Source organism: Meles meles, chromosome 7, assembly GCF_922984935.1.
Source record: "Meles meles chromosome 7, mMelMel3.1 paternal haplotype, whole genome shotgun sequence".
Lineage (NCBI taxonomy): Eukaryota > Metazoa > Chordata > Mammalia > Carnivora > Mustelidae > Meles > Meles meles.
In genome coordinates, this window is record NC_060072.1 from 42545996 (window position 1) to 42561271 (window position 15276).

General features: G+C 33.5%; 1 protein-coding gene across 4 annotated transcripts in view; it reads left to right on the forward strand.

The window, feature by feature from the left end:
• NAP1L1 (nucleosome assembly protein 1 like 1) overlaps positions 1–12016 on the forward strand; it is a 34077-nt gene extending 22061 nt beyond the window's left edge. For 2 of the 4 annotated variants that reach the window (XM_046011728.1, XM_046011731.1), the window contains 12 exons: positions 383–524; positions 794–874; positions 1639–1767; positions 3144–3215; positions 4029–4168; positions 4801–4946; positions 5042–5061; positions 6730–6852; positions 7575–7604; positions 8117–8167; positions 9627–9698; positions 10406–12016. In XM_046011728.1, coding sequence (XP_045867684.1) covers positions 383–524; positions 794–874; positions 1639–1767; positions 3144–3215; positions 4029–4168; positions 4801–4946; positions 5042–5061; positions 6730–6852; positions 7575–7604; positions 8117–8167; positions 9627–9662 — 970 coding nt within the window. In that variant the 3' untranslated portion in view covers positions 9663–9698; positions 10406–12016. Of the gene's footprint in view, positions 1–382; positions 525–793; positions 875–1638; positions 1768–3143; positions 3216–4028; positions 4169–4800; positions 4947–5041; positions 5062–6729; positions 6853–7574; positions 7605–7839; positions 7936–8116; positions 8168–9626; positions 9699–10405 lie in introns of those variants that run through there. The other 2 variants (XM_046011729.1, XM_046011730.1) reach the window with 2 other exon arrangements.
• Positions 12017–15276: the final 3260 nt, after the last annotated feature.

Below are 15276 nucleotides of genomic sequence, written 5' to 3' on the forward strand. Positions count from 1 at the left end.
CAAGGTATTGTCCTTATTCTCAGGATGGTTAGTCCATGACCTTCTAACTTCCTAAGAGATAGACTGTTTTACAGTTTAAATGACAACACAGACAAGTCTAATCCTGAACTTGATTATAATGAAAGATCTAGGTTTGATATGATTTACATTTTTTTAAAATCACAACTTACTGTATGTATCTGCTTAAATGTTCACTTTTGAAATACTTTATAGTCAAGTTCATGTATTTATGTTCCTGGAATTTTAATTACTTTGAGTATTGCTTTTGCTTCAAATAGGACACTATCATTCACTAACTTCTGTGCTTTACTTTTCAATATGATATAAGTGTGACTTGTGTTTTACTGTGATGCTGTGTAACTGGTGTATACCAACCTTTCAGTTTGCCTAGGGTAGTTAAAAGACGAGTGAATGCTCTCAAAAATCTTCAAGTTAAATGTGCACAGATAGAAGCCAAATTCTATGAGGAAGTTCATGATCTTGAAAGAAAGTATGCTGTTCTCTATCAGCCTCTGTTTGATAAGGTAATATTTCTACTACTTTTATTTTCTTGATCTAAAATTTGAGATTACAATAAAGCTCTGGAAATACAAACAAACACAATTGTGGGTGGTTAGTCTTTAGACCTGTCACCAAAATGGTTATTAGAGGTATTTGGGAAAACTATCGATAATAGCAATTCAAGTTGTGGTATGTACTCATTAAATCTATACACATCTTTAATGAGAAACAGCTACTAGCTGGATGTCTGTTTTTATGCAAGCTTTTCTTTTTTGTTTTTTAAATCATTTAGCGATTTGAGATCATTAATGCAATTTATGAACCTACGGAAGAAGAATGTGAATGGAAACCAGATGAGGAGGATGAAATTTCGGTTGGTACCAACTGTAATTTAGTGGTTTTTTTTTTTATACCTTGGAAATATTTTATTGTAAGATTGATGATGAGTTAATGATAATCAGAACAGATGAGCCACTCTTAGCCCTGCTGCCATCTGTACCCAAATACATTGTTCCCTTGCGTTTTTTAGTATTTAAATTTTAATAGATGATATAAACTTTCCCTTTGAACCTCATCATGACATACAAAAGATGGTTCCCTTTGAACCTCATCATGACATACAAAAGATGGTTACTGTTTTTCACGTGATGAAATGGAGGCTTCTGTTGACTTGCCTACACTTAATAAGTGGCAGGGTTGTGACATAAATACAGTATTCTGTTACATGACTCTTCCCCAGCATTGCTATTTTAATGTTGGTTGATAAGGAGAACATACTGTTTTGATAAGAACACAGGGTGAGGAATTGGGCAAGGTTTATTTATTACTATTTTTTTTTCCCTGAAGCTTTATAATTTTTCTCTAAAACTGTTTCCATATAGTTCATAGATTCTCTCTTAGTGGTTCTCTTTTGGAGGGGCCTGATAGTAGTAATATTTACAGAAATAAAATTTGGTATGGGTAACAGCAGTGTTTACACAATTAGACTAGAACTTAACTGATTGAAAATTGCAGTTGGGGATTGAGGATTTGTTGGTTTCTGTACTTCACTGCTGGATGTAAGTTAAGAGGATGGTTAAGATTTTATCAAGTAGTCTGATTTATGAATTTAGTAACTTAATGCTGTCATTTATCAAGGAGGAGCTGAAAGAAAAAGCCAAGATTGAAGATGAGAAAAAGGATGAAGAAAAAGAAGACCCCAAGGGAATTCCTGAATTCTGGTTAACTGTTTTTAAGAACGTTGACTTGCTCAGTGATATGGTTCAGGTAATTTTATTCATAAAAATATCCAACTAGGGGCGCCTGAGTGGCTCAGTGGGTTGAAGCCTCTGTCTTCGGCTCAGGTCATGATCCCAGAGTCCTGGAATTGGAGTCTGCTTCCTCCTCTCTCTCTCTGCCTGCCTCTCTGCCTATTTGAGATCTCTGCCTGTCAAATAAATAAATAAAATCTTTTAAAAAAAAAAATCCAACTACCTCAAAGGGTAAAAACCTTTGAAATTTAAATGGCTGTGATAACTAGTCTCTCTATTGTTGACCTCTATAGAAAGATTGCTGTCTTTTGAAACCTCTGTTACCTATAAAAGGAAGATGACATTTTTGATTAATGTAATAAATAAATTATAATTCATTTTCAGAAATTAGATAATAAAGTGGTCCCTTTGACAGCTGTTTATTGAGCTATGTTTTGTCATAGTCTTTTGTCTTCTTTGTTTAGGTGCTTAGTATTAGAGATTGGAGGGAGGAAACTTAAAATTTCTTTTTATCTGACCCAAAAGACTTTTTCAGTCTGAAACAAATATTCCAAGGAACATTTACATTTTAAAAGAATAACATAAAGATCTTTAGCTCTTTTACAATTCTCAATTTTTCTGGGAGTACAACACAGATGTCACCTTCTCTGGGAAACTTTTCCTGTCCTAATTAGAAGCATTTCTTGAGGGGTGCCTGGGTGGCTCAGTTGGTTAAGCGTCTGCCTTTGGCTCAGGTCATGATCCCAGGGTCCTGGGATGGAGTCCCGCATCGGGCTCCCTGCTTTGTGGGGAACCTGCTTCTCCCTCTCCCTCGGCCTGCTGCTCTGCCTGCTTGGATTCTCTCTGTCAAATAAATAAATACAATCTTAAAAAAAAAAAAAAAAAAAAAGAAGAAGCATTTCTTGAGTCACTACTCTGTGCATTATAGTACTTGTTGCCTTATAGTGTAATTGTTGAAAGTTAAAGTCAAGAAAAAGAAATCTCATAATAATGATTGCTTATTGCATTTCTCCTTTGGAAAAGTAGAAAAGGACCTAGCAGAGTGAAAGGAAAAAGAAGCAGTTGCAAAAGGAAATGTTTTTAAAGCCAACATGCCTGAGTTAGACTTGATTTTTTTTTTTTTTAGTCTTCAGCCCATTCAATCTGATGATGATGTAATTCTCTGTTAAGTCACTTTTTTCCTACTATTGCCAGTAGAAGTAAGTAGAGCTTATAAGTAAACTAGCTTTAGTATAAGCCATAATCTGGAGAATAGGTCTTAATGGTTCATAATTGTTACATAAAGCCTCACTAAAAATGTCTCAGTCAGCTAAATGTTTATTGTCCAGTAATAGCACACTAATCCTAAAATGCCATGTTAGATACGCATTTCCATATTTTCTTAATTTGCAGGAACATGATGAACCTATTTTGAAGCACTTGAAAGATATTAAAGTGAAGTTCTCAGATGCTGGCCAGCCCATGGTAAAAGAACTTTAAAGTATTTTCAGTTTTGTAACATTTGATGTTTTTAGGTAGACATATGGAGCTTTCTAGGAAGAGTGATATTCTAAGCCTGGAGATGGGTCAGAAAGAAGTTAAAACTCATACTTGGTACTATTGTTGGTAGGATGTTAATAATTATGGTTTAAATGTTGGTAATTGTGATGCAGAATTTATTGTTTTTGAAATAAAGGAACTCCTTGATTCTAGATTAAAAATAGATAAAAATAGATAAAATAGATAAAAAATAGTAGCACCCTAAATACTTAATTCTGTATCAAAAGGCATGTGTCTGGGAAATACATAAAACAATATGTTAGAGGGCTTCTACTTTTCATGATGAAAGATCAGCTACTAGCTTCTCCCAAAAACCATCAGTATTATGTGAGGAATGGGGAGAACTACTACAGGCTATAGTTTGTTCCATCGTGTGTAGTAAAGTTGCGCTGTTCCTGTCAAATTTGGGTAAGATGATAATTAAAAGTCCTCTTTGTGGGTATGGAAGGAGGAAGGGTACTTGGTCAGTTTATTACTGAATAAAACTATTTTATAAATATGTTACTAAATAGAAATTATAAGCTAAGCTAAGTTTTATTCCATTTTATTTTGTGTCTTGTCTTGTTTTTTTTTAATATAATTTGGGGTTTATTTGACCCCTTCCCAGAATAGGAAAGGCATTATCACCTAACCACCTAAGTGTTCACATTTTTATGAAAATAAACAGATTGAATTTTACGTACTAATGGATTAGCATTTGTGATGTAGAAATTTCATTACTCTTTTTTTTTTTTTAAGAGTTTCGTCTTAGAATTTCACTTTGAACCCAATGAATATTTCACAAATGAAGTGTTGACAAAGACATATAGGATGAGGTCAGAACCAGATGATTCTGATCCCTTTTCTTTCGATGGACCAGAAATTATGGGTTGTACAGGGTGAGTTTAATTTTACTACTTCTACAGGATATTCTCTCTTTTTGTTTTATTTGTGATTTGTGATATTTGGTAAATCCTTGTGTGTTCTTGATGCATTGTTTATCTCTAAACATTTCAGAAAAGTGAACACACCTATTTTCCTAGAATTCTCCTTGGCTTATAGTGTTGAGATGTGGAGAACACACTTAAATTTATTATATTATGAATTTGTGTTATCTATTTATTGCAAAAATGTGTTTAGTTTCTCTTTATATTGCTATTGAAAACATTTGAGCCAGTTTTTCCTTCTAAAATCTGTACTTAAAAAAAATAACATTTAGGGTACTTGGATGGCTCAGTCAGTTAAGCTTCCACTCTTGGTTTCAGCTCAGGTCATGATCCCAGGGTTGTAAGATCAAGCCCTGTGTCTCAGCCCAGAGTCTGCTTGTGATTCCCCCCCCCCTTCCACCCCACACACCTTCTGCTCTTCCCCTCTGGTCATGTGCATGTGCTCTCACTCTTCTCTCTGTTGCTTCTTTCTATGAAATAATAAAATCTTTTAAAAAAATAACTTTAATTAGATAAATCTTGGCTCTTCAAGCAGTGAAGTATAATATGGTAATTCTGATAGATTCTTCCCTTTGTTTTGCAAGGTGCCAGATAGATTGGAAAAAAGGAAAGAATGTCACTTTGAAAACCATTAAGAAGAAGCAGAAACACAAGGGACGTGGGACAGTTCGTACTGTGACCAAAACAGTTTCCAATGACTCTTTCTTTAATTTTTTTGCCCCTCCTGAAGGTAAATAGTGGTTTTAGTTTGGGTATTGATGGTTGTTCTCTTATAAGCTTTCTTTAGTTTTGTACTCATTTGAATTTCTTTTCTCAATTTTGCAGTTCCTGAGAGCGGAGATCTGGTAAGTTAAATTATTATTTATTTGTTGAATTATTCACTATGAAATTAACTGGTTCTCAAAGTGGGAAGTTGGATAGTTGCTACTCTGATTTTACATTCTGAGGCTTGCAATGCATGGAGAAGACCTTTATGCATCTGAAATTATTTTATTCAGAATGCCTGTAGTGTTTCCATTGAGAAATGCTGAAAGGCTAAAGACTTTCCTTTTGAGGCTTGGAAGTATTGGGGGGATTCAGATTCTTAAGATGATACTTTTCTTACTGAAACTAGGATGTATTAGATAAATCAATTGTACTATTTATTTACTAAAACTAAATCATTTTTACTATTTATTTACTAAAACTCCTAACCACATTCTGGTTAGAACTCTTTCTGAATTTTTTACTCCAGTGGAAACATGGTTTCATATTGTGGCCATGTATTATGACCCTGTGCCCGTGTACAGCCTGGAAGGAGGAACAACCTCAGAAAGGTCTGTGCAGGCAGGGTGTAAGCTACGTACGTTTTCAATCTGCTCTTCTGTTGGCCAGATTTTTAAACTTTAACTCAGATAGTTTAGTAGTTCTATACGTATGGAATTAGAAAGTATGTATTTTGAATACTTTTGAGTTGGAATAGTGTTGGGTAAAGCTAAGAACAGATCTGTAAAAGGCAAGTATTTCTGCTTGTAAAGAGTGGTAAGTGGCTTTGTTCAAAATATCTATCTTTTGTGGGACAAAAAAGGGGACTATAAAGCAGCATCTGAATTTTAGGTAGAACTACTTAATGAATGTAGAGATAGAGTTTTGTGCTATTTTCATGTCAGTGAGTGGGTTGGGAGTTTGTGTTGAAGTTTTTTGTGTTTTTTTGTTTGTTTGTTTTTTTAAATTCTCTTGTCAAATATTTATGGTAATAGAACAGTCTTGAGTAGTTAAAACTAGAACACCTTCACCTGTGATTAGAAGTCTTTCTGTCAAAGGGCACTGCTCCCTTTTGTGTTTTTTTTCCACTGTTTATTTTAGTGGATTATGTTGATGAGCCAAAATAAACATTCATGGAATGTTTAGTCATTGTTCGGTATCATGGAACTTAAATGGCATTATTTGAATTTTGAGTAATGTCAGCACCATTTCTGTGTTGTGCTTTGTCATTAAATAGAAATCCTAGATTGACTTAGTATTTATTAAGTAGGATTCTGTCTCATTTGGCATTATACATACAACTGCTTGTGTAGTCTGTTTAAGGAAGTGTGAGTGATCCTCCATGTTCTTTTCATTATGTGCCATATACCTAATGTTATTTAAATCCTGAGATTCTTTCTTATATTCCATTTGGTGTTTTCAGTAGTGAATATTTATGAGGAAAATTAGTCATGTAACAAAGTTGCTTTTATATTTTAAGTAAAAAAATAAGCAATAACCAGTTCTAATTTTTATTTTCTCAAATTACTTCTGAGTATGTACAGAGTTACTTGGCAACTTTGTTTTATTATAACCCTATGAACCAAGGTATATATAGATGATTATTTAATCACACACATAAGCTAATTTTAAAATGACAGAAAGTTAAAAGTGAAGTTCAATGTTGTTTCATAGAGTTTAAACCCAAGAGTCTTGCATGTGCCTAATTAACAGTTATTAAATTTTGTGCCTTTTTTTTTTCCTTAAAAAAATACAAAACAAAACAACAGGATGATGATGCTGAAGCTATCCTTGCTGCAGACTTTGAAATTGGTCACTTTTTACGTGAGCGTATAATCCCAAGATCAGTGTTATACTTTACTGGAGAAGCTATTGAAGATGATGATGATGATGTGAGTGAATCTGAATCCTGCATTGAAATCATTTGGTGAGGGTATGATGGTCACAATTGGTGAGCAGTTAAATGAATAGATGTAATTTTTAAGAAAACATAATAATTCAAAGGCTAATTACTGATATCTTATAGATAACTTTCTTGAATTGTTTTAAATATGTCCTCTTAGGGTCTTGGTAGCTTTTATTTTCCTGCTAACAGGAAGACTGCTTTGACTTAGTGCAACTTTACTAGTGTTTGGTCACTGTTGTAGATATATTTTGCTCTTTGACCAAAACATACCTAAGATGCTTTTTATTACTTAAAAATACTAGAAGCATAGACTTTTTATCCAAAGGAGTAGTAAGCAATGACCAAGGTAAAATTAGGCTGCCCTCAAATATTTTGGCTATCTTTATTGCTAAGTGACAGTCATTCCAATAGATTAAGGACCTTTTTTGCGTTGTGTGTTCACATATAGGCAATTAATATTCATAGTAATAGTTGTCTGATCACACTTATGCACAGTCGTACCGTGTTCTTTATTTTAACTTTTTAAATTGTCAGATTTAGATAATAGCACTGAAGTAAGTGATTCCTGCAGCCATTTAATTTATAATTAATTGCCTTGGGTTAATTATTTTCCTCTTTAGATATTAGTGGATATAAGATGGCTATAACTAATGCTATTCTCAAATGTTTGTTAGCTTCATTCAAACTTCATCTTTTTTCCCTTTTTAGTATGATGAAGAAGGTGAAGAAGCAGATGAGGTAATGTTTACCAAATGAGCAAATAATTCTCTGTTTAACACATTGAGAAGCAAATTGAGTGACTTATGTATTCCTTTGCTATAATCATTATTCTGTGATATGGGATATAAACCTTTTGGAAAAAAAATATGGTTTTAGAATTCTACAGCCAAACAATGTATGTATGAGGTTTCAATAAATAAATTGCAAAACTCAGAACATTTTTTTTATTTCAAATAATTCTGTTCTACTGCAGGGTTATCAGCTCTTTGAAGAAGTCAAAAGCTGCAGTAAACTTTTTCAACGTTGGCTGCAGTAAATCTTTTCAATAAAAGCTCTCTGGATGTCTCAAGTTGTGTTGGGAAATTTTTCATATTAGAAGCTTTCAATTAAATTGCATTGTCACCATACTCTGTAATCATGAAAATCTTTTGACCTATAGAGTAACTTGTATTAGAATTTCTCCGTACATTATGAGCCATTTCTTCCTACTGTGTACCTACTTCATGGATGCATTTTGAACTTTAATATAGGAAGGGGAAGAAGAAGGAGATGAGGAAAATGATCCAGACTATGACTCAAAGGTGAGCAAAATTAGTGCTGCTTTCTATTTAATTCAAGCAGGTTAAATAAGAGTTGATACCTCTTAATAGATCTCTTAATTTTTGTCCATTGAACTCTTTAATAAGTCCTATTGACTGGAGATAATGTATAGTCCACTTTAATCCCCACTGGCATTTCAATAACACATGAAATTTAAATGCACATTTCCTAAGAAATTTTATTTTTGGTTCTGACTTTGTATTTTTTGTAGTCTAAGGCTAAATAAACCCTAAGATTTTTTCTAATATATATTATCTTGGGTTTTTTTATTTTTTTAGATTGTATTTGAGAGAGAGAAAGCATGCATGAGATGGGGGTTGGGGCAAAGCTAGAGGGAGAAGCAGTCCCCGCTGAGCAAGGAGTCGATGCCTGTCTCCCAACTCTGGACCCCGGGATCATGACCTGAGCCAAAGGCAGATACTTAACAGACTGAGCCATCCAGGCTCCCTGGGATTTTTTTTTTTTTTTTTTTAAACAGTTTTTTAAGAAGCATTTTATTTTTTAAAGATTTATTTAGTTATTTTAGAGAGAGTGCAAGTGGGGTTTGGGAGGGGCAGAGGAAAAGGGACAGAGAGAGAAAAGCCAGCAAGAATCCTCAAGCAGATTCCCTGCCTGAGAACACAGAGCTAGACCCGGGGTGCAGGGATACGGGTCTTGATCCCAGGACCCTGAGACATGACCTGAGCCGAAATTAAAAGAGTCAGCGTTCAACTGACTGAGTCACACGAAGAATTTGAAATTACTTAATGCATGTGTTAGGTTTTCCCTCCAAAGGATAGCTTTATAAACAAAGGTTTTTAAATAAGCTGGGTGCTTGGGAATAGGGAAGCAGTACTGTTTGTTAGGTTTTCCGTGCCACTTCTGTTCTCTTTATCTTTGAGACTCCCAACCAATTGGTTGTTCTTGAGTATTTGTCATATCAGGGTTAGTAAAGCCCTTTATCTCCCCCAAAATACATAGTACATTATCAGGATTCATTTGAAACTTTGGTTTCTGATAAGTGCATTCATTTATTTGTTAAATACTATAAGAGATCCAGAAGATACTTTAATATAGTGAGCCGGTAAGAGAGGGGATAGTTAATAATCACATCAAATACTCTAAAGAGTATGAGTGTTAGTATGTTTGAATAATTGATCTATAAAAAGGCAAAAATAATTGGTAATACGACTAACATAAATTGCTTGGTTGTTTTTGAGGATTATGGTTTAGTTTGTTATTTTATGGAGTTCATTCCAGAGTAAAATACGGGCCTTATTTTAAGCATTTATGTGACTTGCTAATATTTGAATAAATAATTTGCCATCCTTGCATACCTTTTCTTTAATTTGGCAAAAATTTTGGTACGACAATGAGATGATATAATTACAATAACTAGTGTTGAAAATTAACCAAAGCAGGGAGAAAAAGATAGATTGACTTGTTGTTTTCCTTTAACAGAAGGATCAAAACCCAGCAGAGTGCAAGCAGCAGTGAAGCAGGATGTATGTGGCCTTGAGGATAACCTGCACTGTAATAGCCTAAACACAACTATTATTTACTTACAGCCTTATGTTTTTGTATTTTCTTGGTAGACTCAGTAATTTTTTTTAAAGGAAAGGAACTGATAATTTTAAAGACCAATTTGTTCTACTTAGCATTTTAACTCTAGTTTTTCTGCCAGATCTGTTGATTTAAAAAATTCTTTCATGCATGTTCATTCATTACTACGTGGTTTGGTTCTTCTGGAGTAGTATTTATCATGTAACAAAGATTTTAGATTACAGCTATGAAAGTGAACAGAACTATTAAAAGAAACTTTTTTTTTTGCTTTGCTAATTTTTTTCCTGAAGAACCAAAGTATTTTTTTTCAGCTGGTAGTTGAATTGGGTTTACATTTGCTTGCACTAGCTGTGCTTTTCATTACTTTGTTATAGAAATACAGTGATTTAGACAATTCCTCATTTAAAAAAACAAACAAAACTTCTTGAGACAAATACATGGTTAAGAATTTCCAGTAAGACCACAACTGGTAACTTGGATTATTAATGGTTTTTTATTTTTGGTGACATAGTTAGAAACCTAGTAAGGAAACTGGAGTAAAGAAACCTAACTCATAGTGTGGTTATTGATTACTGTAGGCAGGTGAATAAAACCTATTTTCAGAAGTTAAGCCTCATTATTTTAATTGTGCTTTTAAATTTAACTTCCATTAACTAAGCGTCTTTTCTTTATGGTAGGGTCTACCTTCTGCTTCCCTGGAAAGGATGAATTTACATCATTTGACAAGCCTATTTCAAGTTTTTTGTTATTGTTTGTTTGCTTGTTTTTGTTTTTGCAGCCTAAAATAAAAATGTCAAATATAATTTTAGTTCTCACAAGATAATGTCTTAATTTTGTACTAATTCAGGTAGAAGCTGAGGCCTAGCTTGAATTAAGCATTGTACCCAGTTTACCATATTATGGAAGAGAAGTGTGTCGACTTTGGGAGAGGTACTACATCGGCTAATTAAGAAAGTATAAAAAAGAAAGACAAAATCTTAATTGATGTAATGTTTTTTTAAGAGAAAGATTAAAAGGTTAATCTTTATTTCCTTTGATTAGAGCTAGAGAGAAGGCCCCAAGCCTCTATGGTTAATTCTAATTCTTACTGCTTTTCAAGTATGAGTATGTCATTTACCCATGCTTCTGTTTACTATGTATTAAAATGGGTAGTACTGTTTACCTAACTACCTCACAGATATGTTAAGGCATATTAAGTTAAATTTTATGAAATGTTTCTTGATCTCATTAAAAGCTCAAAAATTTGGACCTATTTGTACCACAAGTATGATAGCCAGCATTTTATTCATACCAGGGCTTGATAGTTCAACTGGAAAACAAAGGTTTAAGTACCTCTATTCTGGATCTGGTCAGACAACACTCTTGCAGATCTTTGTGTGGCTCCTATCTTAATAGAAGCTGATAGATGAGCAACTCTTCGTAAAGGTCCAAGGATTGTTCTTAGGTGTTTTAGTTATGACCATATTGTAGTAAAAACTACAGAGATCATGGGACTAATATAGGAAGAAGACCATTTTTAGTGGGGGGAAATGCCATTAAATTTGAGACTGTAGAGCCACATTTAAAATACCTCAGGCTAATTACTGTTAATTTTTTTGTGATGAGCTTAAAAGCTTTGACTCGGTGAGGGTAGACTAAATGGATTATAATTAGAAGAAGGCCTAGAGTTCCTGCTCTTAATAAAATTACATTAAGTTTGTTCTTAGAAGTGATAGAGCTTCCTTTTTGAAAATTTGGTATTAAGATCTTGGAATGTGAACACATCTTGTTATTTGTATAGGACCATTCATTCCTCTCCTGAGATTTTAATTAACTACTGGAAATCCTTAACCAGTTACCGTAGTGTGTAGGAAAAAAATGCCATGAAAACACCTTATGTTTTTCCTCTTTATTGTCAAAATGCTTCTGTTTGCTTTGATTAGATATTGTTTGCTGATTCTTGTTTTTGTACCCATAGCTCATTTGATCACAGCCTTTTCTGAACTCAAAAAATTTTAAAGATAGAATCCCATTTTTAATGAACTTAAGCAGCGGAACCACTATTTTTTTTTTTTTTTTCCATTCCTTTAGGTAATAGCTATTGCCAAAGTGAAGGGACAAATACTATTTCATCTTGTTACATAAAGGGTATGTGGTTTGCAGAGGAATTGTTTTCTTAATAAATTTGGCATTGCAGTGTTCATCTGTGCCATCTCTCCAGTTCCAAAATGGTTCTATTCCATTTTAGAAATTTGAAATATGTAATTTGAAATCCTTAATAAAATTTGCATTTAATTTTATAAAATGTACTGGTGATATTTTGGGTGGTTTTTTAAAAATGTGGATATATTTCTATATATTTTTTTTGAAGAGCAGAGAGTAGAGATGTTTAGAGTAGGCTATTCTATGATTAGGCTAGGATGGCCTGTAAATTTGTATAATTTTAAAAGCAACCTTCCAAGCCCTGCTAAATGGAGTTTGTTATTGGAAGACTAGAAAGGTTTTACTCTGAGTTAAATATAGACATTTTTGAGACACTTTGAAGTTTGTCTTTACATTTTCAGTTTATAGTTTCCCCTAACTCAGGCACCAAATTACCAAGAAGTTCTATTTTTTCTCTCTAGAAATGGCAGAATCTCATATAATCACCTTTGTAAGCTAATACTTTGAAAATTTTTTTCTGTCATTTTGTGGTCATTCAAATATGGTAAGTAAACAACAATAGTTTCATAAATCACTTACTTCTTTAGTGATTAAAGAGTCACAGATATCTGAAAATTTATGAAAATTTTTGGAATTTTTATCTAGTGCACTGAAGCAGTATTAATATTTCTGTGACATAAAAATATCTTAATTGTGTGGAACTGTCTTAACAGAATAATACTTAGAAAAATGGGATTCTACCTCTGTTTCCTTTTTAGCTCATGTAATAAAAACAAACCTGAAAGGGATTAGCTTTGATAGAAATGTTTTCATTATAATGTGAATAGGTTAATGATACTGATTGGTGTATAATAAGCCCCCTAAGATAACTGAATTAACTGTTCATATTACTGCTGTTTGTAAGACAGTATAAGTTTGTGGGTTTTTCTGAGTTGTAGGCCATTACCATTATTAAAAATAAAAATAAAACTTTAAATTATTGTTTGTGGAAACCTTATATAATACAGAAATAACTAAACTAATATTCAGATATTTTTTGAATGCTTGGTTTCAGGGCTTGGTTTATAATTTGAATCCATTTTTATGGGTTAGTCATAAACTTTAGCCTTTATATTTTTTGACTAAGGCAAGCCAAATGTTATTTTAAGTGTACAGAATAAATGGGTAGTTTAGAAGAAGTATATGTTCTTAATAGGAACCTTAGGAAAGAGAAATCCTATGCTACTTCAGGTGTTTTTTTTTGTTTTGTTTTGTTTTAAATCTTCTGCACTGTATATATACAATTGGTAATTGTGAACTGGATTTTGTTTTGAAAATGTGTATTCATAATTTAGGTAATTTGCGACTTAAAGGACTAAGTCTAATAGCTGAAAAGTAAATGTAAATGATAATGGTGAGATTAACTAACTCACAGTGGTGACTTTGTTTACTGGTTTAAAAATCTAGGTGTCAGAATATAACTTGGATTAAAAAACCAAGTTCTTGGAATAATTAGGGATCACTTATGTGACTTCTGAGAAATGGAGACATCTTTGTTGGGGTGTGAAATTACTTAAAGTATGAGCGTTTATCCGTGAGAAATTTTTAATGGATGTATTAATTATATTTTCAAATAATACAGTATACTTTGTATCTGTATGTGTTTCTTGCATTTGACATCATGTACTTTTAGGTTTTTCAGTTAAAAAAATTAAGGCATTGACTAATTTTCTTAAGTGTAAAATAGATGAGAAACGGAGCATAACAATTTAGAAATAATAAACTGCCAGCAGGAAATAAATCATTAATCCAGTTGCTTAATTTTCATATTGGAAATTAAGAGTTTGTAGCTTTTGTAGATCTCTTAATTACTTGTTTTGAGTTCTGTTATTTTGAAACTCAGGAGAAAATGTTGCTTAAGATAAAGGTAGTTTAAAAAAAAAAAGATAAAAGTAGTTTTAAGTTCCTTGTGTGGTTTAAACTTAAAAACCAAGAAGGAATTTGGGGATTAGTGATGAAAAGTGCCAAAAGTTGACAGACCTCATATCAAGAGTTAATGCTATTCATAGTCATAATTTTGATATTTGTAATGAAATTAGGCTGTTGTGGCTCTGATAAATTTTTCGTGAAGTGGTAAAGTAGTTTCTTCCGAAGACTCAAAACTTACATGACAGCTTTTAGCTGGAATTTCAAGGAAGAGTAGGAATTTGTGTAGTGAAAGATGGATCCTTTGAGCAGAGAGCAAGCAGTTCAGGTGAAGGCAGTAGAGGAAACACTGAAATTCTGTAGGACAGTCTGGGGTACATTTAAGGTTTCTTGAAAGACTGGTTGGAGATAGAAAGGGCCAAGCCATGGAAGACTAAGTCATAGAAGTCCTTTTAAAGGGTTTAAAACACTAAAAACCACCTTTTGAGAGTATTTCAAGTGAGGATGACCCTTCCATGAAGAAGATGATTGTGGTGAACATTAATGAGAATACATTAATGCGTCTAGGAATTAGAACCATATGAGCATTTAGTAAATGTGCTTCCCAAACATAAGAAAATCTAGAAATTGTAGTCGGAAACCCATTTTAAATTGAATTTTACAACTAGTTGGGGTTTTGTTGTGTTTCTAAAGGCAAAATGGCTCTTGGCTAAGAGGTGCTCTACTTGGCATAGGAAAGAACAGACGAATACTGGATGAGAAATATAAACCAGTTACCCCATTTTGAAAGTTTTTTATGTAAAATTAGAAAATAATTAGTTCTCTAAAGTCAGCTAGTTTCAAAAAAAAATCTCACCTATTTTCATACATGTTTTCATATGCTAATTTTTTGGCCTTGGCTCACGTCCAGATATAATCTAGAATAAAACTAAGTCTGATAGTATTTGGATATTAATGCTCCAGAACACCCAAGTTATCAGCCCATCTTCTCCATCTCTAACATCTACCTGGAGCTCTGGACATTTTGACAGGTAATCTAGAGGTGGACAATGAAATCCATGTCTGAAATAAGAGCTATTTTATTTTATTTTTAAAGATTTTATTTGACAGAGATCACAAGCAGAGAGGCAGGCAGGGGGCGGGGGAGCAGGCTCTCTGCAAGCAGAGAGCCCAATCTGTGGGGCTCCATCTCAAGACCCTGAGACCGTGACCTAAGCGAAGGCAGAGGCTCAACCCACTGAGCCACCCAGGCACCCCTAAGATGCTGTTTTAGACTTGGATTAGGCAAGTTGATGTGAGTTTCAAAACTAGAAGCTGGATCTGATCTCTGTTCAGTTGGCTTGGTGAGTGGGCCTGCAACCTTTAGAGCAACCCATGTCAACAGCGCACCCTGTTTAACCTGCATTTGCAATTTCAGCTCTGCTTGGCTGCTTTTTCTTTCACCTTTTTCCTCCCACTAGCCTTCTCTGCATGTCTTACTCAACATAGAGTCTCTTTTTCT